Below are 27,152 nucleotides of genomic sequence, written 5' to 3'. Positions count from 1 at the left end.
TGGCTATGTGGTCCATTTCTAATTGTCATAACCTGGGTATGTGGTCCATTTCTAATTGTCATAACCTGGTATGTGGTCCATTTCTAATTGTCATAACCTGGGTATGTGATCGGTTTCTAACTGTCATAACCTGGGTATGTGGTCCATTTCTAATTGTCATAACCTGGGTATGTGATCCATTTCTAATTGTCATAACCTGGATATGTGGTCCATTTCTAATTGTCATAACTTGGGTATGTGGTCCATTTCTAATTGTCATAACCTGGGTATCTGGTCCATTTCTAATTGTCATAACCTTGGTATGTGGTCCATTTCTAATTGTCATAACCTGGTATGTGGTCCATTTCTAATTGTCATAACCTGGGTATGTGATCGGTTTCTGTCATAACCTGGGTATGTGGTCCATTTCTAATTGTCATAACCTGGGTATGTGGTCCATTTCTAATTGTCATAACCTGGGTATGTGGTCCATTTCTAATTGTCATAACCTTGGTATGTGGTCCATTTCAAATTGTCATAACCTGGTATGTGGTCCATTTCTAATTGTCATAACCTGGGTATGTGATCGGTTTCTGTCATAACCTGGCTTTGTAGTCCATTTCTAATTGTCATAACCTGAACATGTGGTCCATTTCTAATTGTCATAACCTGGGTATGTGATCCATTTCTAATTGTCATAACCTGGCTATGTGGTCCATTTCTAATTGTCATAACCTGGGTATGAGGTCCATTTCTAATTGTCATAACCTGGGTATGTGATCCATTTCTACTTGTCATAACCTGGCTATGTGGTCCATTTCTAATTGTCATAACCTGGGTATGTGGTCCATTTCTAATTGTCATAACCTGGTATGTGGTCCATTTCTAATTGTCATAACCTGGGTATGTGATCGGTTTCTAACTGTCATAACCTGGGTATGTGGTCCATTTCTAATTGTCATAACCTGGGTATGTGATCCATTTCTAATTGTCATAACCTGGATATGTGGTCCATTTCTAATTGTCATAACCTGGGTATGTGGTCCATTTCTAATTGTCATAACCTGGGTATCTGGTCCATTTCTAATTGTCATAACCTTGGTATGTGGTCCATTTCAAATTGTCATAACCTGGTATGTGATCCATTTCTAATTGTCATAACCTGGGTATGTGATTGGTTTCTGTCATAACCTGGGTATGTGGTCCATTTCTAATTGTCATAACCTGGGTATGTGGTCCATTTCTAATTGTCATAACCTGGGTATCTGGTCCATTTCTAATTGTCATAACCTTGGTATGTGGTCCATTTCAAATTGTCATAACCTGGTATGTGGTCCATTTCTAATTGTCATAACCTGGGTATGTGATCGGTTTCTGTCATAACCTGGCTTTGTAGTCCATTTCTAATTGTCATAACCTGGGTATGTGGTCCATTTCTAATTGTCATAACCCGGGTATGTGGTCCATTTCTAATTGTCATAACCTTGGTATGTGGTCCATTTCTAATTGTCATAACCTGGTATGTGGTCCATTTCTAATTGTCATAACCTGGGTATGTGGTCCATTTCTAATTGTCATAACCTTGGTATGTGGTCCATTTCTAATTGTCATAACCTGGGTATTTGGTCCATTTCTAATTATCATAACTTGGGTATGTGATCGGTTTCTAACTGTCATAACCTGGTATGTGGTCCATTTCTAATTGTCATAACCTGGTATGTGGTCCATTTCTGATTGTCATAACCTGGGTATGTGGTCCATTTCTAATTGTCATAACCTTGGTATGTGGTCCATTTCAAATTGTCATAACCTGGTATGTGGTCCATTTCTAATTGTCATAACCTGGGTATGTGATCGGTTTCTGTCATAACCTGGCTATGTAGTCCATTTCTAATTGTCATAACCTGGGTATGTGGTCCATTTCTAATTGTCATAACCTGGGTATGTGGTCCATTTCTAATTGTCATAACCTGGGTATGTGGTCCATTTCTAATTGTCATAACCTTGGTATGTGGTCCATTTCTAATTGTCATAACCTGGGTATGTGGTCCATTTCTAATTGTCATAACCTTGGTATGTGGTCCATTTCTAATTGTCATAACCTGGGTATGTGGTCCATTTCTAATTATCATAACTTGCGCATGTGATCGGTTTCTAACTGTCATAACCTGGTATGTGGTCCATTTCTAATTGTCATAACCTGGTATGTGGTCCATTTCTAATTGTCATAACCTGGTATGTGGTCCATTTCTAATTGTCATAACCTGGGTATGTGGTCCATTTCTAATTGTCATAACCTTGGTATGTGGTCCATTTCTAATTGTCATAACCTGTGTATGTGATCATTTTCTAATTGTTGAGACGTGGGCATGTGATAAGTTTATAATCATTGTGACCTGGACATGTGATTGGTTTCTAATGGTTGTGACTTGGGCATGTGATAAGTTTCTCATCATTGTGACCTGGACATGTGATTGGTTTCTAATGGTTGTGACTTGGGCATGTGATAAGTTTCTAATCATTGTGACCTGGACATGTGATTGGTTTCTAATGGTTGTGACTTGGGCATGTGATAAGTTTCTAATCATTGTGACCTGGACATGTGATTGGTTTCTAATGGTTGTGACTTGGGCATGTGATAAGTTTCTAATCATTGTGACCTGGACATGTGATTGGTTTCTAATGGTTGTGACTTGGGCATGTGATAAGTTTCTCATCATTGTGACCTGGACATGTGATTGGTTTCTAATGGTTGTGACTTGGGCATGTGATAAGTTTCTAATCATTGTGACCTGGACATGTGATTGGTTTCTAATGGTTGTGACTTGGGCATGTGATAAGTTTCTAATCATTGTGACCTGGACATGTGATTGGTTTCTAATGGTTGTGACTTGGGCATGTGATAAGTTTCTAATCATTGTGACCTGGACATGTGATACATTTCTAATTGTTTTGACTTAGGCACGTAATCAGTTTCTAATTATTGTAACCTGGGCAAGTGATCAGTTTCTAATTGTTGAAACCTGGTCATGTTATGAGTTTCTAATTCTTATGACCTGGGCAAGTAATCAGTTTCTAATTGCTGAAACCTGGGCATGATAATACAGGGTAATTTTGTTTTCATTATGGATTCAAAAATTGCAGTAATATATAGATCTAATTATTTTTATTCATCACTCGAAAACTTAAAAACAATCAAAGCTAAACATAATAAAATATAATGTGCATATTCTGGACATTCTGTATCAACTTGTTCCTTATGACCTGCCATTTGTACAAATATGGGATATTAAATCACAACCTATCATGTATGTAGCAAACTCTAGTAAAACATAAATAAAACATTAAACTTTAAAAAAAAAAAAAAACATGCAAACCTTCAAATATTTTTGAAAAACTGAGAAACGTTCCTGAAAATAGTGAACACATGGCTGTTTGATTAATTGATTGAATTCTTCATATTGTTTTCTGTCATCAATTTCTAAATTATGAAAATAATTCAATCTCAATTAAATTGTGGTATTCAAAGAATAATATTTCACAATGCATATTTATATATTTATATAAACTTTTCTTTCATTACTGTATTCATGATTATTTTACTTTAATTATGTGACCAATGTAAAAAACATCAGCATTTCCAATTTGAAATTTTTTATGTATGAAGCTGTCGTCATCTTCACAAGATAGTCCAATAATAAATGCAATCAAGACAACACTATTTGTGTCAAGTTACTGACTGCAACATGCTGACGTTATTATTAAAACAGTGACAAATTTACACACTTCAATTGTGGTATCAAATCAAATTCCGTTCAGTTAAGATGTCGTAGATACATCTACTTGTTATTATGTCTATGTACTGTACATGCTCACTTAGAGACCCAAATCTCGTAATATAATGTGCTGATAGATCTGGGTCTTCACAGTTTGTTTGGGGTAATTAGTAGTACCATTTGATTTGGGTAATTACTAGTATAGTTTGTTTGGGGTAATTAGTAGTACAGTTTGGTTGGGGTAATTAGTAGAACAATCAACAGTGACCCTGATCTGCTTGTGCATTATGTGATAACCAATCAGGGTCTGTTCTTTAGTTGATGTATCGTATCGTAGGCTGTGTATCATGAATCAGATTGATATGAGGCACAGGTATATTATTTCACCTCTATTACAACAGATAATTCATGTTGATGGTGTAAACTATGTCATCTTGATCACATTTGTTATTGAAATATCTTGAAGTTAGTTTGTTCTCCCATTAAAATAGGCCTTCATGTGTACCAAATGCTTCAACAATGTGGAACATAAGAAATGATGCATTTCACGGATTTGGATTCAAAATTTAACAGCAGGCAAAAACTATAAATTAACATTTTTTATACTTCCTAACAAGCCATCAGTGGCATCTCTCGTCATTTTCAGATGTTTACAAATTATATCAACAATTAGTAAATTATTTATAAGCTTCTGGGAGATTTTCAGTTCTTCCTCACCCACCATGAGAATTTGTGGACTCTAAATAAGGGAGTGATCTGGCAGGGAGTCTCCCTGGTGATCTAGAAGGACATCTCTCTGGTAAGGAGATATTACAACTGGTTACAAATTTCAGTACTAAGTCAGGCTGCATCAGAAAAACATAGTTTGCTTGTATTCACTAGGTTACTGAAGGTGATTACAGGTTCATATGCATTATAATGCAACTAGTTTTATGACAATTGTACCCACTTACTTGGGAGGAAAAATTAGGAGAAATGTTATTTTAAGGTGAATTAGCTTCCAAATCGAGAGCATTAAAATTGTACTATGTAAATTATCCCAAACAAAAATAGAGCCCTAAATATCAGCTCTTTCTATTTTTTAATGCTCTAAGAATGAAAAATAAAATATAAAGTTTCCACAAATACACTGTGATTACAGCAACACATAAATTGTACACCGAGCTGTTGCTTTACAAGTAGGAGCTTAAACATGTACATAATTACAGTGATTCCTTGGAGGGTCAACTGTATGAACAATAGTTATATCCAACATTATTATCAATAACCTAAGCAATGTTAATAATAATGATTAGTATGTATTATTTAAATGGATGACACACAATCATAATATAATTTAAAGGTTATTCTGCATACAAGCATAGTTATACAATATTTCATGTGATTTCTACATCATAAGACTGATGTTGGTCCAGATATGAGAATGTGTTTACATCACAGTAAGATATCAGTTAGCTTATCAGAAAATATGTCTTTCATGAAGATAATGATATCTGCACTTAATGATAACACATATTTACCATATGTACATGGAATGATCTGAGAATTGCACACTAATTAATCACCTATGGTGTCTTAATTATTGCACTCTAATTAGCCACTCATGGTGCTTAATTCACAAAATTCTGACGAATCAAATGACAGAAAAATAATGCAAATTCTAACAAATCATACATGTGAAAACAATAATAATAGCTATAGATATGATAAAAAAAATTCTACACATATACATGTCACATGATGACAACTGTTTGAGATATGTACACAGAGGTATAATCATTTATCAAGTATTCAAAAACATATAAAAAATTTTTAAAAGAGATTAAGGTACTGGACATGTTCGTTAATAATATGGACCCACTACAAATATAACTGACCCAGATCTTCCATCATATAAGGCACTAGCAGATCATGGTCCATGTTGTTATTTTCCAAAGTACTTCTAACAACTGAATAGACCGAGATATGCTGGTGCAAGATGTGATGGCATATCTGAGTCTGTCCATTTTGCAGTAAAACTCAACTTAGAAGTGAGTATATATGGTAAATATGTAAATGGTACCACACTCAACATTTTCCAACTTACCATATAAATGCCTGTACCATTTTGTAAGTGTAATAAGAATTCATGCATGTTCACGTACATTAATTTCCATGGTTTGGTGAAGACGTTGTCATAGATAATGGTTTTTGTGCAGTAAGGATAGGGTTTTATTGTTTTCACAGAAGATTCGTTGTTCACCAGGTCTTTACATTTTTGGTTTCCCATGAAAATCCAAAAGAATCTGAAATCCATCAGAATTAGTATCCCATGGAAACCCAAGAAAACTTGTATCCAAGGAAATGAATGAAAACTTGTATTCTCAGAAAATCCACAAAAATTGGAATTTTAAGGAAATCCACAAAAACTGGTATTCCACAAATATTTGTTCACAGTAAGTGACAGATACAAATCCAATTCTGGGCAAACAAATACAGGAAAAAATTTACTTGAAAGACAAGTATTTTGGAAACAATTTATCTCTTTTAATCCAAATTTTGAGGCAAAAATCAGTTTTGTTTATCGTGTGATCATTTCTAATGGCAGACCACTTATCTTAATAATGTCAGCTTTGTTAAATCAACTATCTGGATTAAACCAATTCTATCTGGATTAAATCAATATTAACTGGATTAAATCAGTATTAACTGGATTAAACCAATTCTATCTGGATTAAATCAATTCCATCTGGATTAAATCAATATTAACCGGATTAAACCAATTTTAACTGGAGCTCAACTGTACAGCTTCTAATTGATATGACCATTGTATTACCATTTTATTTTACAGCACTATTAATTCTGGGGAGACTGGATATAAACTGAGGGTTGCAAACTCTGCCTTGTATTAAATAATTTTTAAAAAATTGCTCATATAAGAAAATTCATATGAAATAACTTTTTTAGTGATTTTTGGTCATCTGGACCATTAGCTGTGAAAAGATGGTGTATTTTTGGTCAATGGACCATTAGCTGTGAAAAGATAGTATATTTTTGGTCAGTGGACCATTAGCTAATTAAATACAGCAAAATTTGGAAGATCAGACTATTAGGTAACTAAGTAATTATATCACATATTGGGTCATCAATCCATTAACTAAGTAAAGATAGCACATTTTTGGCAGATTGGACCATTAGCTAAGTAATTATGGCATATTTTGGGTCATCAGTCCATATTTTAAAAAAGGTAAATAATCTAACAATTCAAAAGTGATCATATTTAAGAGATTTTAATGTAAAATTAATTTTCTAATTAATGATTTTGAATTTTACAGATTGGTTACAATGCCATACATTATTTAAAATTATGGCAATCATAAAGTATTCCATCATTATATAAATTTTCATCAAATCAACAATGTCTACACTATTCATCCAAATCCTACAGTGATAGACATTATAGTTCATGATTTTGCAGTTAAGCAATTGCCTACAATGCAATGCATTGCTGAACATTATATGATAATGGTTCCCTCATAATAACAACGTCCATAAAAGCCACAATGTTTACACTATTAATGGGAGACATTAAAGTGACAGGCATAAGAATTTAGTGTGCCTTGTACTAAAGGATGTTCCAACATGGGTGAGTCTCCTCATTGTACGTTGATAGATCATCTAATGTGAAAGCATGTTATAATTGGCTCACATGAGTCAAGAACTAACATAGAGTAACATAGATTATATGGCTAGGATAGTACAAAATTTGACAGGTTAATGTGAGCAATAACCATACTTGCATTGTAACAGCGTGATCCATGACCATACTTGCATTATAAGACAGTGATCCATGACCATACTTGCATTATAAGACAGTGATCCATGACCATACTTGCATTATAAGACAGTGATCCATGACCATACTTGCATTATAAGAAAGTGTGACCCATGACTATACTCCCATTACATTGGTAGACAGTGTGATCCATGACTATACTCCCATTACAAGATAGTGATCCATGACCATACTCCCATTACAAGACAGTGTGATCCATGACTATACTCCCATTACATTGGTAGACAGCGTGATCCATGACTATACTCCCATTACAAGACAGTGATCCATGACCATACTCCCATTACAAGACAGCGTGATCCATGACTATACTCCCAGTACAAGACAGCGTGATCCATGACTATACTCCCAGTACAAGACAGCGTGATCCATGACCATACTCCCATTACAAGACAGCGTGATCCATGACTATACTCCCAGTACAAGACAGCGTGATCCATGACTATACTCCCAGTACAAAACAGCGTGATCCATGACTATACTCCCAGTACAAGACAGCGTGATCCATGACTATACTCCCAGTACAAGACAGCATGATCCATGACTATACTCCCAGTACAAGACAGCGTGATCCATGACTATACTCCCAGTACAAGACAGTGTGATCCATTACTATACTCCCAGTACAAGACAGCGTGATCCATGACTATACTCCCAGTACAAGACAATGTGATCCATGACTATACTCCCAGTACAAGACAGTGTGATCCATGACCATACTTGCATTATAAGACAGTGATCCATGACCATACTTGCATTATAAGACAGTGATCCATGACCATACTTGCATTATAAGAAAGTGTGACCCATGACTATACTCCCATTACATTGGTAGACAGTGTGATCCATGACTATACTCCCATTACAAGATAGTGATCCATGACCATACTCCCATTACAAGACAGTGTGATCCATGACTATACTCCCATTACATTGGTAGACAGCGTGATCCATGACTATACTCCCATTACAAGACAGTGATCCATGACCATACTCCCATTACAAGACAGCGTGATCCATGACTATACTCCCAGTACAAGACAGCGTGATCCATGACTATACTCCCAGTACAAGACAGCGTGATCCATGACCATACTCCCATTACAAGACAGCGTGATCCATGACTATACTCCCAGTACAAGACAGCGTGATCCATGACTATACTCCCAGTACAAAACAGCGTGATCCATGACTATACTCCCAGTACAAAACAGCGTGATCCATGACTATACTCCCAGTACAAGACAGCGTGATCCATGACTATACTCCCAGTACAAGACAGCATGATCCATGACTATACTCCCAGTACAAGACAGCGTGATCCATGACTATACTCCCAGTACAAGACAGTGTGATCCATTACTATACTCCCAGTACAAGACAGCGTGATCCATGACTATACTCCCAGTACAAGACAGCGTGATCCATGACTATACTCCCAGTACAAGACAGTGTGATCCATGACTATACTCCCATTACAAGACAGTGTGATCCATGACCATACTCCCATTACAAGACAGTGATCAATGACCATACTTGCATTATAAGAAAGTATGACAAATGACCATACTTGCATTATAAGACAATGTGATCCATTACCATACACACATTATAAGACAGTGCGATCCAGGACTATATTTGCATTATAAGATAATGTGATCCATTACCATACTCACATTATAGGACAGTGTGATCCATTACCATACTCAGATTATAAGACCGTGTGGTCAATTATCATACTCCCATTATAACACAGTGTGATCCATTACCATACTCCCATTATAACACAGTGTGATCCATTACCATACTCCCATTATAAGACAGTGTGATCCATTACCATACTCCCATTATAAGACAGTGTGATATAGAGTATCTCAAACGGGTAACGATCTAATATGAAAGTTATGAAACAAGTTGAATAATGTCAAGCTTTTGCTGGACATTATTCAAAAACTTTTCTAAATATTAAATCATTACCCATTTGAGATTCTTTTTATCAGTTTTAATTTCAGTGCAACATTTTTTGAGAAAGAAAATTTTAAAAAAATTTCATTCTGACTGAGGCACTGTACCTTTCATATGTTTTGCATAAAAAATAGTCCCAAACGAAACTGAACAAGTGTTACTGTTTAAAAGATTATACTTTTCTTTTACAAATTATAAATCAACGAATAAGTGTCCTTCAAAATAAACATTTTACACAGACAAAATCATTTTTCAACACAGAATGTCCAATGTGAGTGATATCACATTGTTTAATAAAGTACTGGTTAGAGTTTACTATCCATGTTTACTCTAAAGTGTCACTTTCACAACCAAATATTACATTGTTGCAATATTCAAGTCAAAGGAGCATTGCTGGATGCAGAACTTCCCATATTAACTGTAATGCATTTATGACTAATAATTCACATTATTTGATTTGACTACAGAAAACAAACAAATTTCATTTGGAGTCCGAATTGCATCACACATTCACTGCGTAAATATGTTGTGGCTGGATGAAGTTCTGTCAGTTGGGAGATTGGCTTATGTCCACATTCTTCCATGAAGAGAGTAGAGTTTATTTCTGTAATATTTAAACCATGCTTGTATATTTGGTGGACTCCACGTTACAGTAAAACAGCTCACCCATATCCCACACCCACTATCAACTAAGCAATACCCTTAGCTTTACTTATTGTTGTTGTTATTGTCTTGGGGCTTTTACGCCCTTTTTCATAGTATGATACGGTTGTTATACATGATGAAACGAGCACCCGTGGGGGTAAATTCTATACAGAAACAAGTTTGTTATATTTTTATAATTGCATGTTGTTCATGGTGTGATGTCACTGAGCAGCTAGTCATCATATGTAAATGGTGTTTTGAACTTTGAATTTTTAATTGACAAAAAAACGACATGGCATTACTCAAAGCACTTTTTATAGATACATGTTCAAATATTTAATTGAAAGATGTCTGTATCAGTGGTAAATATATGACTGTCAGCTCTCAGCATGCAATGGCCTCAAGTGCAACCTGAATTTTATCCTTTTTGTGTTTGTGTGTGTGCATGTGTGTGCGTGTATGTGTATGTGCAAGTGACATTTTTGTCATCAACTAAAATTACTTTAAACTTGATGAAAATGCAGTTGTAGTTAATCGGCAAGTAAATTTACATCATCATTTTCTGTTACTCGCATGATCTGATCCAGCAAATGTACCACAACATGGGTCGAAAGAACAAAACCTTAAGCACAGTATTATATCTTTATTTCTTTGTAAAATATTATAATTGGACAACGTTAAATGTATAAATATCATTCAGTGAAAAAGACGTACCTAATTTACATACAGTAACAACATTAATATACATTTGACTGTAATTTTGTTTCCCCACATCCCAACACACGAGTACGTTTTATTATATAATATTTGATCATTTTATCTGTGACGCTGTTCGGTACAGAATGCAATCGGTGTCTACGGATCCAGACTGCCACGTTATATTGACAAAAAACTGTACACAAATACTGCATCAATGTTTTCCATATTTTTAAACTGTATTTGAATTAAAGCAGCATTGTAGATTTTAGTTCTGAGTGCTATAAATCTCTTTGAAAAATTAAGTACTTTTGCCGCTGTAACTTGTGTGAAGAAGTTTGTACATCCATGTTAAGAACCTAATTTTCTACAAAATGTATTTGCCAATAAACATGACTTGTTGTTGTTGTTGTTGTAGGGTTTAATGCCATTTTTCAGCACACGATAGGCTATACATGGCGGCCAGTATTAATGGTGGAAGAAGATCCCGGAAAAATCCCAGAAAGGACCACCGACCCACGAGAAGCTACTGGCAAGCTTTCTCACATACTCACATTGGCTGAATCAGAGACTCGAACCCATAAACATGACTGGCACCGCAACTGAATATTTAGAAACATGCTGATTTTACTGTAACAAATATGGCTCACATTCTTCTAAAATCCTACGTTAAGCTCTAAAACTTTGTGGCATAACACTGAAAGATGAGAACTTTTGTTTAGTGCTTCTCAAAACAAACATGCATGGCACAGCAAGTCTGCAGCATCAATTCATTTAAAAAAGGCATGTCCTATCATTACATCGAACTCTTGTTCTTTTTAAACAATATTATTTTATTTACGGTATCAATGTATGTCAGCATACGATTTCCAGTCGCAAAATAACCCCTCAGTACTTAGCTTGGAATTGATAGTGATGTCTTAACATGAATGAAAAGCTTTCCGTAAAACTATACAACAGATATTAAAACAGAAGTACCTGTACAGTTTTGGAGAAAAAAGATAGGTATAAGTCAGTGATGGCTAAAGTTTGCAACAAGACTGGACCTTTATCTTAATTTGCCATTTCTTAAGTGCCAATTTTGGTAAACCAGTCCAGCTGTTTGACCTGGAATGGCAGACTGCGTCTTCCTACATGAACTGTGACTGATCAAGTAAGCAAGGTAGATAATATGTCTCCATCTACTGACTGATGCTATGGTACAATGGACTGTTCACCAATCGACCTCCTCTCCCAGACAATCTACATTAATGTGTGTCAAACTTCTTAGCAAGTGTATCAAGGCCACCTCCAAGCACATTTTATGAATCTAACTTGTATATGCTTTAGAACATAAAGTATGGTAGTATCATGTGTGAAAGCAAAATATTCTAAAATAAATAAATAAACTATCAAAATGATCAAACAGGAATGTCTTGAAACGAAATAGACTCTAAAAATGTCCAAAAGAACAATGATGAATCCTATTTATACTAATGGCAGTGTTTAATATGTCATAATCAATAATAACCATTACTAATCATATGACATCATAATCAATAATAACCATATGGCAATATATCATAACCATTACTAATCATATGACATCATAATCAATAATAACCATATGGCAATATATCATAACCATTACTAATCATATGACATCATAATCAATAATAACCATTAGGCAATATATCATAACCATTACTAATCATATGACATCATAATCAATAATAACCATATGGCAATATATCATAACCATTACTAATCATATGACATCATAATCAATAATAACCATATGGCAATATATCATAACTATTACTAATCATATGACATAACCCATGCTAACCATATGACAATACATCAAAACTGATTCTAACCATATGACAATACACCATAACCCATACTGCAATACATTATAACCCATGCTAACCATATGGTAATGCATGTTAACCTACATTAACCATATGGCAATACACCATAACCAATGTTAACCATATAGCAATACACCATAACCAATGCTAACCATATGGAAATACATCATAACCCATGCTAACCATATGGCAATATGTGATAACTAATGCCAACCATATGACAATACACTATAACCCATGCTAACCATATGGCAATACATGATAATCAATGCTAACCATATGGCAATGCACAGACCTGCCAACCCTAACAAGACCTCCATAGCAAGGCAGTTGACTTTTTTCCTGTAAATTGGACAAGTTGTCAATTTGAGTGGAAATTTGCAATCCTGTGCAGAACTGCCAATGCAAGCAAGACCTCAGTAAGGCAGTATTTTTGTATCTATAAGTTGGACCAGTTTTCAGCAAGGTGTAACAAAATACCATGTACTGCTATTATCAAGCTGGAAAACAAGCATTTAAGAGTCTAGAATTATGATAAAAAATTGATGCAGTGATGGTAAACATTGTGTTTAACTAAACAGTTTCTACAGTAGTCAAGGACCTTTATTTCCTATTGTAACTGTACTACCAAACCCTATGGTGTTCAATGGCTTCTTGCTTTCTCTCAACATAATCCTTAACAAAATTTAAATTTCACTTGCTGACTGCTATCATCCCACCATGAGAAATATTTAAATCTGCTCATGATGTCCAATGAGAAAAATATTTGCCGTTCCTTCTTTTTCCCTCAAGAATCTGAATATTCCTTTTTATTCACCAGTACCATCAAAGGCTTACTCTCTCCTTTGTCATGAAAATGTATTGCTTTTTGGATGCCATTTTTTGAAAATTCTAATAAGCAACAGCTTGATCATGCCAAAGATTTGCATTGCAAAATATTTGTATTTTAAAGCACCTGAGGTACTCCTGTGAAGTTAGTCTGGTTCCCTGACAAACTGCACTTAATCTAATAAGAAACTGGATCCAAATCAAACACAGACAAGCCAGTATCCTGATTTTACCACACACAATTATATTTATGTAATTTTGTATTCTATAAGTCTGTATATCATTTCCAAAAAGACCTACAACAAGATCATAATGGTTGGCATATCTGCAATAAATCACAACCAATGCAAACCATATGGCATTACATCATAATCAATACTAACCATATGGTAATACATCATAACCAATACTAACCATACTAATACATAACCCATGCTAACCGTATGGCAATATATCATAACCAGCATTAACCATACAGCAAATACATCATAACCAATACTAAACATATGACAATATTTCATATCCAGCACTAATCATATGGCAATAAACCATAACCAGCACTAACTATATGGTAATAGATCATAACCAGCATTAACCATATGGTAATAGATCATGATCAAGCACAACAAGTCTAATAAATATTTGTCAATAACACTACATTTTTAATATTGGAATCATACAAAATTCAGCAAATATAAATATTGTTACAGGTGGGAATATACTGCTCTGCCAATACCATCATCAGTAATGTAAACCTAAATTGACAGAACTTTAGATGTTGATGGAAACTGAAATGTACAAGTTATACAAGGTACTGTAAATCTATACAACAGCTGTACAAGGTCATGTAAGTCTATACAACAGCTGTACAATGTACTTTAAGTCTATGCAACAGCTGTACAAAGTATTGTATAGTCTATACAACAGCTGTACAAGGTACTGTATAGTCTATACAACAGCTGTACAAGGTACAGTAAGTCTATACATAGGTACCATAAAGTCAAAACAGCTGTACAAGGTATGCTTTATAGTCTATACAACAGCTGTACAAGGTACTATACAGTCTATACAACAGCTGTACAAGGTATTCTATAGTCTATACAACAGCTGTACAAGATACTGTATAGTCTATACAACAGCTGTACAAAGTACTGTAGGTCTATACAACAGCTGTACAAGGTACTGTATAGTTTATACAACAGCTCGAGTTTGAATTTGTGGCAGTTCTCACGCATCACCGCTTTCCAAGTGTGCAAATCGGATGAATTTTCTATGGCTAGATTTATCCATGTCTATTATACAGCCTTCTGCAGCAGGCATCTAGACCTGTCCTCACATAATGTACTGTCAAAATCAAGGTCTTCATAAGAACTGGTTAGTTGGACCCAGAATTTATAATAATTATCATCCTATCAGATCGATACAAAATCAATTTTTACTCATCTTTGGAAAATGCAGAAAGTCTTCCAAGTAGCAAGGAATTAGTTAAATTTGTTGATCCACATATTGCATAACACCACCTAATATTGCCCCAAATGATCCTTTTTGGATTCTGATAAAATCAAGGTAAAATATTTTGTATCAATTCTTGACGGTGATTATTAACTTTATCATCATTACTGAATGGTAATAAAGACAAGAATGATAAGTATCCAGCTACTCTTTGTGTACGGTACAACCAAATAGAAAATTCTCAATCACATGTGTATGGTACAACCAAAAAGAAAATTCTCAATCACATGTGTATGGTACAACCAAATAGAAAATTCTCAATCACATGTGTATAGTACCACCAAATAGAAAATTCTCAATCACATGTGTATAGTACAACCAAATAGAAAATTTTAATCACATGTGTATAGTACAACCAAATAGAAAATTCTCAATCACATGTGTATGGTACAACCAAAAAGAAAATTCTCAATCACATGTGTATGGTACAACCAAATAGAAAATTCTCAATTACATGTGTATGGTACAACCAAACAGAAAATTCTCAATCACATGCAAGCTTCACTCATGTTGTTTTGTGAAATGGACCAAACTAGTACACTTTGTTTTAATGATTTTTATGTTCATTAGACACTGTGTCAAATTCTACTGGAAGCATTCACCTTAACTATGACATTTCGTCTGTGACAGATGGTGAAACAGAAGTTTACAGCATGTAAGCACCAGGTCAGAGCTGAACAGAATCTCCTACTCACATTAGTCAAGAGCATACAAAAAATCATAGTTATTGGTTACTTTTGTCACATCAATTTTCCCATGGAAATGTAATTCTCAATTCAATCTAAAATGATAATTTTGAAAGAGGTAAAATGTCTACCTTTAAGACTGAATAAATAACTTCTGTATCAATAATCAATTGTAATAATATATCAATCAATCAACAGATGATCTGATTAACTGTGCCAGCTCCAGGCTTCAATGCTCAACTGAAATCACTTATAGAATAAACAATATTGACTATGACATACATGCGATAGCATAGGAGTCAATATGATTTGCAGTTTGGTGTATGCTATATACAAGATAATATAGACCTGCTAAAATGTAGTATTGCAAGTTAATAGCGAACTGCTAAAATGTAGTATAACATCTCTGACAAAGAAGAATGCACCTGAATTATAATGCATCTATTTTACGCATTTAGGTATAAAGTCTGAAATCATCCAACCTTTTTCCAAAAGAATTATATATTAATGTAATGCCAACAGTGTGTATTTGAGACAACAATTGGGAAATATCAGAGGCTAGAACTTGTAACAATATGCACAGAGTAACAATGTCAAAAAACTATGTTTCAAATCAGGCGAATGTAATGCTCCCCTCACATGTAGACAATGTTCCCATCAAGTATATGCAATGTTTACATCAAATGTAAGCAATGTTTCCATTGTGTATGAATTGATCCCATCTCATTTATGCAATGTTCCCATCAAGCATATGCAATGTTTAAATCAAATGTACAAAATGTTTCCATCACATGTAAGCAATGTTTCCAGCATCTATGAAAAGACCCCATCTCATTTATGCAATGTTTCCACCATGTGTATTCAATGTTCCCATTACATATATGCAATGTTCCCACCAAGTAATGCTCCTATTCTGTGTATGCAATGTTCCCACCCTGTGTATGCAATGTTCCCACCCTGTGTATGCAACATTCCCATCCAATGTATGCAATGTTCCCATCAAGCAATGTTCCCACTATGTATACAATGTTACCATCCTATGTATGCAATGTACCCATCAAGCCATGTTCCAGTCCTATGTATGCAATGTTTCCACCAAGCAATGTTCCCATCCTATGTATGCACTGTTCCCACCAAGCAATGTTCTCATCCAGTGTATGCAATGTTCCCACTATTTATGCAATGTTCCCATCATGTGAATGCAATGTTCCCACTATTTATGCAAATGTTCCCATCATGTGAATGCAATGTTCCCACTAAATATGCAAAGTTCCCATCATGTGAATGCAATGTTCCCACTATTTATGCAATGTTCCCATCATGTGAATGCAATGTTCCCACTAATTATGCAAAGTTCCCATCATGTGAATGCAATGTTCCCACCATGTGCATACAATGTTCACACTATTTATGCAATGTTCCCATCATGTGAATGCAATGTTCCCACTATTTATGCAAAGTTCCCATCATGTGAATGTGATGTTCCCACTAATTATGCAAAGTTCCCATCATGTGAATGCAATGTTCCCACTATTATGCAATGTTCCCATCATGTGAATGCAATGTTCCCACTATTTATGCAATGTTCCCATCATGTGAATGCAATATTCTCATCCATTATATGCAATGTTTCCAAGGGGCCATCCAGACCCTCTGTGTCAACTTTCTGGATCCTTCTCACTATCAGCGTACCCCAATTATTATTCCATCACAGTACTATTTGCTTACTTCTTGCTATAACATCCATACAAATTGGAGCATTTAACATTTAAACTAATGTTATAATTCCTATACAAAGAGTACTTCTCATAGATACATTATTTTATGATTATCATTTGTCTTATTCAATATAAACAGTTTTACTGATAAAAGTTAAACAAAATAACCAAATTAAACAGTAACTCCATCAAGGGTCCTTTTCTTTGAATTGTTGCAAAGTTTTTAATTTTGTTTTTCATTTGAAAGCTCTTCTTTCTATCAGTGAAATTAAGTAGACTGGTTATTTCCATATCTGGTACATTCTTCTGTGCTTTACTGACTGAACTATTTTTCCCATTACTGGTACCAATGCTGTGAGCCAGTGTCATCAAGGACTCCTATTGTCATTATCTTAAAAGTAGCTGTTTCCAAAGGGCCACTATTTACACTGTATTAGCCATTGGCCGTTGAGTTAACGTTTGCATCAGACCATCGACCAATGTATTAGCATTTGTATCAAATCATAGGCCATTGCATTAGCATTTGTATCAGACCATCGGTCATTGTGTTAGCATTTGTATCAGACCATAGCCATTGCATTAGCATCCATATCAGACCATTGGCCATTGCATTAGCATTTGTATCAGACCACCACTTTTTGTGTTAGCATCTGTATCAGACCACCTGTCACTGTATTAGCATTTATATCAGACCATCAGTCATTGTATTAGCATTTGTATCAGACCATCAGTCACTGTATTAGCTTTTGTTTCAGACCACCAGTCATTGTGTTAGTACCTGTATCAGACCACTAGTCATTGTCTAAGGGCAAATGTAGTAAAACATTCTTGGGACCCAGACAAGGCACTTTCAATCTGGAATAGTCTCCCGCAGATGCATTTCTGAATTTTGTATCATTTTGATTATAAATGGCAAACATGTTTAAAACACTGCCTTCCCTGGGTACTATGTATATCTAAATGAAACAGCCCTTAGAACTTTTGTATCAGACCATCAGTCCATGCATTAGCATTTGTATCAGACCATCCTTGTATAAGCATTTGTATTCGACCACCATTGGATTAACATTTGTATTGGACCATCATTGTAATAGCATTTGTATCAGATCATCATTGTAATAGCATTTGTATCAGACCATCCTTGTATTAGCATTTGTATCAGACCATCCTTGTATTAGCATTTTCATCAATCTGTCCTTGTATTAGCATTTGTATCAGACCACCATTGTATTAACATTTGTATCAGACCATCATTGTATTAGTATTTGTATTGGATAACCACTGCATTAGCATTTGTATAGGACCATCATTGTAATAGCATTTGTATCAGACCATCCTTGTATTAGCATTTGTATTGGACCATCATTGTATTAGCATTTGTATCAGACAATCTGTCCTTGTATTAGCATTTGTATCAGACCATCATTGTATTAGCATTTGTATTGGACCATCATTGTAATAGCATTTGTATCAGACCATCATTGTATTAGCATTTGTAACAGACCATCCTTGTATTAGCATTTGTATCAGACCATCATTGTAACAGCATTTGTATCAGACCATTATTGTAATAGCATTATCAGACCATCAGTCATCACCACAGACACAAGAATATAGAATTAAAACGTTCGATATTCTGCAACTCCCCATAAAGAGAGCTATCTGAGCCCTTTGTAATCTGGATCTATAAGAAGTTTGCCAAATAGCCTGAGTGATAAAATCATGTATCTTGATAGCGTTGTGAACTTTCAAATAAGATAGGTTTGTGCAACTTTTACAAAACAATGTCGATATTTACAAGTGCGCATTTGAATATTACTTTGCTAAACGGCTTAAGCTGGAGAAAACTGCATGCTTCTTCGGGTTATGTAGTGTACACTTTATTTGAAAATGCAGTCTCTTTCTCTCAACATGATCACAACGAATAAAACACATGTAAGATTCATGTTTTGACATTAATTTAACCCTAAAAAAAACCAGGAATGCATGATTGTAAGTATGTGAAAATTGCACGCTGAATATGGAGCTGCTTCAGTCCCTACTTGCCAATATCTAATGTAAACTAACAATATATAGTGCTGATCACGTCTTCACTAAAGTTGGTAACCATATCCTTATTAAAGCATATGCAAGTAGTAATAATTTCAACACAATATTTACACTAACATGGTTAACAGTCTATCGACAAAAATGCCATATAATGTTTTTTTTTAAATCAATCTATCAATTTCATTCCTAACAATTATACACATTTTCACTAAAACAGTCTATTGGCTGTTGACAATACTTTTATGATCATTCAAAAATGTAAAGGAATTCACAATAATATTTCTGTTAAATAAATATTCAACAATGCAGGCAATATATTATATAAGTATTTTTATGAAACTATTTTATATTCTTTTGTCATTTCTTCTTTGCACTACTCGAGGCTGTAGCTTTCTGACTTGATGAGAGTGGACTTGTAACATGACTTGAAGTTTGTCCAGTACTGCGTCGACTCATAAAGTTAGCAGCAGTTTTCCGAGAATTTCGACGTCGCTTATCCCAGATAAGTTTATCATGTCGAACAAATATTCCGTGCCTAGACCGACACTTGAAATACTGTATTCCTTTAACAGAACCATCATTTTTGCCTGTAAGAAAAAGTTACACTTATCTAAAATAACAGCATAAAATTAAAATATTAATATTTATGAATTGAAAAATTGTTGTAAGCACAAGAATATCTGATCAGGATATAGATATGTATGTATGTATTGTATGTATGTATGTATATATATATATATACACACACACACACACATTTATATATATATATATATATATATATATATTCCTGCAAAATTAAACTTTTTTTATACCTCAATTTGTTTGTTTTTTTAAATGATGCTAACAAGTAATTTGTAAACAATCCCAATTCATTTCTGTAATGACCTAAATAATCTATAGTAAGCACATCATCCAGATATAGGTACAAATATCCCATCCAAATTTATCTACATTGACTTACCCTGGTACAATCTTGCTAAAAAGTGTCCTAACACAAAATCACAGGAACATGAAAAGAACACTTCCTTTGATTGAATAGTAATACCCTCCACAATGAACACATGTCAAGTTTCATCACTATACTTCCAAAATTGTCAGAGAAACTGAGCTAAATGCAATACCTTATATAATGATGTCTTTATCTACAATGACAAAGTATTGATTAGCAATACCCCCCACAATGAACACATGTCAAGTTTCATCACTATACTTTCATAATTGTCAGAGAAACTGAGCAAAATATAATACCTTATATAATGATGTCTTTATCTACAATGACAAAGTCTTGGAAAAAAGTGATACCCATGACTTGCTTATGATTCACATGCAAGACAAAAATGGGAAATACAGATATACAGGCTGGCATTTATAGAATAGCAAGTGCTGAAGAAAAGCATCAAACCCACACCGCTCCAGTGGCCTAGTGGTTAGAGTGTCCATCTCGAAAGAGGGAGGTCATGGGTTCGAACCCTGGCCAAGTCATACCAAAGACTTACAAAAATGGTACTAACAGCTGTCTCACTTGGCATTCAGCATTAAGAGGTTAGTGTTAGGACTGGTTGGCCTAGTGTCAGGATAATGTGACTGGGTGGGACATCATGCTACGTGTCTGTGGCATGATGCCCCAGTGCTAGACATCACTATAAACTGCCACATTACAGACATCATAGCAATATGACTGAAAAATTGTTCAAGCTACGTTATAAATCCTAATCACACACACAGAGCATCAAAACCACAACAACACTACATACAGTTGATATAAGCATGAATTAGAAAAATCAACAAAGGTGATTCAAGTAATTATAAAAAAGTAATTTTTTGCAAATAAAAAATATGTCATAAAAAAGAAATATTAAATATTTTATTTTTTAAAAGCAAAGCGCTTAATACGCAAGTTTTCAATGGGAAAGAGCTATTTTTATTGACTTTATTCCCTACCCTCTGGAAGATCTAGTTCCACACCAACCCATGGACCACTGGCAAACTCGACACTTCCTACATACTGTACAACTCCAGTCATCTTGGTGCCGCCTCTTGAAGGAATCACCTGTACACTCTCACCGACCTGGATCCAGGATGGTACAGGGGATTCCTGCAAGCGATCCAAGTCAGCACGACTTCCAAAAGAGCAAACGCTGGCAGAATCTTCTGAAACATGAAGAAGAGGATCGTACACAGGTGTTATTAGATGTGAAGCAAATCTGTTTATAGTGAGCTGCTTACTGCATGTTCTTTATTATTCATGGATTTTATAGTTGTCTACAAACCATGACTTTTAATATACAATCTTGCTTGTGTGGTAGCAAATAGGATTCCTTGATAATGGTCCTAAAGTGTAAACAAATTGGTCTCCTTGACAATGGTCCTTCTGTGAAAGAAATAAGCCTCCTTTACCATGGTTCTTTTTGGAAAACAACTGGACTCATTAAAAAAAAGACCCTTTAGTGGAAACAACAGGCCTTATTAACGATAACCTTATGTGTAAATGATCTGATATCTTAATTATGCACCATTGCTAAAAACAATACGACTCCTTCCATTGAACACATTTTCAAATAGTAAATAATCATTATAAAAAATCAAGAGTTCTCTTGAAGACGGTGTCTTGTTTGTCAGTGTAATGAGGCACCTGTCAATTTCCATGACCTGCAACAACAAAAATCCTGTACAATGTCATAACTGCTTCTGGCAGAAAACTTATACCAACGTTACCCATATTTGTCTAACTGACAACAAAGAGGAAATAATTGGCAAACCCAGAAAATGAAACTCACTGGACAGTAAAAAGGCGAACACAGAAAATACAACTCAGTGACAGTAAAATGAAAATGATAAAGGCATACCAAAAAAATGAAAATCACCTGAGAGAAAAAGGAAATGATTAAGACATACCAAGAAAACACACCTCACCGAGAGTTAATAGGAAATGATTAAGGCATACCAAGAAAACAACTTACAGAGAGTAAAAAAGAAATCATTAAGGCATACCAAGAAAACAACTTAGAGAAAAAAGTAAACAAGTAAGGCATGAAATGAAAACACAACTCACCTGACAAATGTTCATCTGAATTACCGATAAAACTATTCCTCTTTTTCTTTTCTTCAAGAAGACTGTTGGAAAAATCTTCATTCCCAGGGGAAAACACAAGACATGAAACTGGCCTGGGTCTTTTTTCAGAGGAACCAAACCCAGCAGCACTCTTTGGAGTACTTTGGTTTTCTGGTCTGATATGCAACCTGTCCTCTAAACTTTCCGATTTGGTCAAGCTCCTTTCCAATAGAGTTGATCCTGTTGTACTCAAGTTACTATCATTCCTATCATCCATAGATAAGAATTCAGAATTATCTGGTCCTTCGTCTTCTCCAAGCCTTTCCAATTCCTCCATGGCTTCTTCACTGTATGGATCAAAACTTTCAGAATGGAGAAGACTCCTCGAATACCCTGAAGAACTATCACTAATGCCACTAGTATTTGTCTTACTTAACGAGTCATCCTGAATTGTCCTAACTGACATATTATCTTTATTTTGGTTACTTTGTGTTGCACTTTTATCAATTAAAACTTTTTGTAAACTTTTTTCATGCATTGAATCCAACTTACTTTCTCTCTGTTTTTCAGAGACTACGCCATCCTTTGATTGATTCTTTGAGTTATCACTTCCCTTATGTATATTTGAATTGTCACTACCTTTGTGTATGTATGAATTACTACTACCCTTGTGGATGTTTGAGTTATCACTAACTTTGGTTCTGTTTTTCAAGTCATCCATTGCTGAAGATATGTGTACCAAGTCCTCACCCATTTCCTTATTGGAGGGATCGATTCTTAAGTCCTCCTCACTTATGTGCAAGTCAAGGAACTTGTCAGTCGCCTCAGTCTCTTCTTCTTCAATGTCATCATCAAACAGGCTTTGTTCAGGGTGACTGTATTTCTTGATCTCTGCCTCTTTAGTTTGTGATGCATTACTTTTGACTTCAGCAGTCGTTACAGTTATAACTGGAGACATTTTATGCTCTTCTGGTTTTTCTTTTTTAGTTTGTGATGCATTACTTTTGACTTCAGCAGTTGTTACAGTTATTACTGGAGACATTTTATACTCTTCTGATTCTTCTTTTTTTGTCTGTGATGCATTACTTTTGGCTTCAGTTTCATTTTCTTTGAAAGACTTTATATTATCCTCCATTGCTACCTTACTAGTCTGTGACAAGGCAATTTTAGCTTCAGCTGCTTCTACTATGAAAGATGTTTCATCCTTCTTTTGGGCAGCATGACTTTCCTCCTCTTTTTGGGTGGCATGAATTTCATCCCTTTTTTGGGCAGTATGACTTTCATCCTCTTGTTGGGCATGATGACCTTCATCCTCTTTTTGGGCATCATGATTTACATCCTCTTTTTGGGCATCATGATTCACATCCTTTTTTTGGGTGGCATGGCTTTCATTCGCTTTTTGGGTGGCGTGGCTTTCATCCTCTTTCTGGGCAGCATGACTTTCATCTTCACCAAGATCACTTTCTCCACTACTTGTCTGCCCTAACATCTGAGATCGTCGTGCCATTTTATCCTTCACTGACTCAACGTTATCCTCATTGCTACGAAGACTTAATGAATCCTCTGAGGACAAGGTCAAGGTTGAGACTGCCTGTGAACCATAGCCACTGGATGCCATGCTAGGTGTGTAGTTTTTGGTCTGAATTTCTGCAAGGCTTTCGTTGGTACCAGAATGTGGGATGGAAGTATCTTCTTTATCGGCCTCCTGCTTTTGTGACTGCTGACTCTGATAGGATTCAAATTCTTGAAAGTCATCTGAGCAAACACTGTGAGGGTCTGACTCGATGTTCGTCTTAATGGGTGGGTTTGGTCTGACTGGGCTGTCCTCATCCTCCTGAAACAAATACAAGGATTCAGTAAAAAAAAAACTTGTTATACACAAGAAAACAAAATACTATGAATCATGGCATTCTAATACTATTACAATTTTCATGTAGTTTACAAATTTCCCATATTCCCCCCAACAGAAAAAGAATATCAAACAAGATGAATGAAACAAAATTTATTAGAAAGGCAATTTAGGAAGACCCCAGTTTAAAATAAAAGAGTGACAGTTTGCACCTAGAAGTCAGTATATGGTAAATATATTTCTAGAATTATAAGATAATAACATTTCCATCATCAATAGCTGATACATGTGATTTGGCAAAGATGTGAAGCCCTCTTGTGTGACATATCTAAGAGATCAGTTATGGGGACAGCTGATGTCATCTTTTAACACTAAAATATAATGGGAAATAAGAATTGCTGCCAAAAGGCTTTATACATACAGTCTGAGTGACAACACCATATGGAATATAGGCTTAATACATACAGTCTGAGTGACAACACCATATGGAATATAGGCTTAATACATACAGTCTGAGTGACAACACCATATGGAATATAGGCTTAATGGAATATAGGCTTAATACATACAGTCTGAGTGACAACACCATATGGAATATGGGCTTCATATACAGTCTGAGTTACAACACCATATGGAATATGGGCTTTATACACAGTCTGAGTGACAACACCATATGGAATATAGGCTTAATACATACAGTCTGAGTGACAACACCATATGGAATATGGGCTTCATATACAGTCTGAGTTACAACACCATATGGAATATGGGCTTTATACACAGTCTGAGTGACAACACCATATGGAATATAGGCTTAATACATAGTCAGTCTGAGTGACAACACCATATGGAATATGGGCTTCATATACAGTCTGAGTTACAACACCACATGGAATGTGGGCTTTATACACAGTCTGAGTGACAACACCATATGGAATAAAGGCTTTATACATACAGACCGAGTGACTACACAATATGGAATATACGCTTTATACATAGTCTGGGTGACAACAACATACAGAATATGGGCTTTATACATTCAGTCCGAGTATAAACATCATATAGAATATGGGCTTTACACATTCAGTCTGAGTGTAAACACCATATGGAATATGGGTTTTACACATTCAGTCTGAGTTACAACTCTATATGGAATATGGGCTTTACACATTCAGGCCGAATGACAACACCATATAGAATATGGGCTTTACCCATTCAGTCCAAATGACAACTCTTTGGAATAAGGTGGTAGCCTTCTTCCAGTAGCTATGATGTCACTATAGTGTATCACAGACCTGTATGTAGCATCTCCTTAGAACATACGTAGGGTCTCATCAATACCCCTATGGTTTATCACAGACCTACATGTAGCATCTCCTTAGAACACATGTAGGGTCTCATCAATACCCCTATGGTTTATCACAGACCTACATGTAGCATCTCCTTAGAACATATGTAGGGTCTCATCAAAACCCCTATGGTTTATCACAGACCTACATGTAGCATCTCCTTAGAACACATGTAGGGTCTCATCAATACCCCTATGGTTTATCACAGACCTACATGTAGCATCTCCTTAGAACATATGTAGGGTCTCATTAATACCCCTATGGTTTATCACAGACCTACATTTAGCATCTCCTTAGAACATATGTAGGGTCTCATCAATACCCCTATGGTTTATCACAGACCTACATGTAGCATCTCCTTAGAACATATGTAGGGTCTCATCAATACCCCTATGGTTTATCACAGACCTACATGTAGCATCTCCTTAGAACATATGTAGGGTCTCATCAATACCCCTATGGTTTATCACAGACCTACATTTAGAGTTTCATAACGACCACTAAAGTTTATCGCAGGCCCACATCCAGTTTCATCAAGAACACTCACGTTTATCATAGAGTGATATGTAAGGTCTCCTCAAAACTATTACAGATTGTCACAGACCTACATGCATAGTTCTATTAGACCACTCAAGTTTATCACAGACCCACATGTCGAGTTCTATTAGCCACTCAAGTCTATTGCAGCCCCACATGCAGAGTTCCGTTAGACCACTAAAGTTTATCACAGACCTACATGTAGCATCTCCTTAGAACATATGTAGGGTCTCATCAATACCCCTATGGTTTATCACAGACCTACATGTAGCATCTCCTTAGAACATATGTAGGGTCTCATCAATACCCCTATGGTTTATCACAGACCTACATGTAGCATCTCCTTAGAACATATGTAGGGTCTCATCAATACCCCTATGGTTTATCACAGACCTACATGTAGCATCTCCTTAGAACATATGTAGGGTCTCATCAATACCCCTATGGTTTATCACAGACCTACATGTAGCATCTCCTTAGAACATATGTAGGGTCTCATCAATACCCCTATGGTTTATCACAGACCTACATGTAGAGTTTCATAATGACCACTAAAGTTTATCACAGGCCCACATCCAGTTTCATCAAGAACACTCACGTTTATCATAGAGTGATATGTAAGGTCTCCTCAAAACTATTACAGATTATCACAGACCTACATGCATAGTTCTATTAGACCACTCAAGTTTATCACAGACCCACATGTCGAGTTCTATTAGCCACTCAAGTCTATTGCAGCCCCACATGCAGAGTTCTGTTAGACCACTAAAGTTTATCACAGACCTATATGTCAAGTTTCACCATGACCACTCAAGTTTAT

The 27,152-nt window shown here is 35.4% G+C and overlaps 1 protein-coding gene across 1 annotated transcript in view; it reads right to left on the bottom strand.

Moving 5' to 3' along the window:
* Nucleotides 1-3,128: 3,128 nt before the first annotated feature.
* The window catches only part of LOC149787234 (kinesin-like protein KIF13A), a 398,962-nt gene continuing 374,938 nt past the window's right edge, over nt 3,129-27,152 (bottom strand). The window contains exons 36-38 of the mRNA XM_089977741.1: nt 22,598-24,431; nt 21,487-21,696; nt 3,129-20,129 (exon numbers count right to left, since the gene is read on the bottom strand). Coding sequence (XP_089833867.1) covers nt 19,900-20,129; nt 21,487-21,696; nt 22,598-24,431 — 2,274 coding nt within the window. The 3' untranslated portion in view covers nt 3,129-19,899. The remainder of the gene's footprint in view (nt 20,130-21,486; nt 21,697-22,597; nt 24,432-27,152) is intronic.

The sequence above is a fragment of the Sinohyriopsis cumingii genome, chromosome 12 (genome assembly GCF_028554795.1).
Source record: "Sinohyriopsis cumingii isolate HCF-2022 chromosome 12, ASM2855479v2, whole genome shotgun sequence".
NCBI classification, from domain to species: domain Eukaryota; kingdom Metazoa; phylum Mollusca; class Bivalvia; order Unionida; family Unionidae; genus Sinohyriopsis; species Sinohyriopsis cumingii.
The sequence above is the reverse complement of the archived record's forward strand: the minus strand, read 5'-3'. Positions and strand labels throughout refer to the sequence as shown.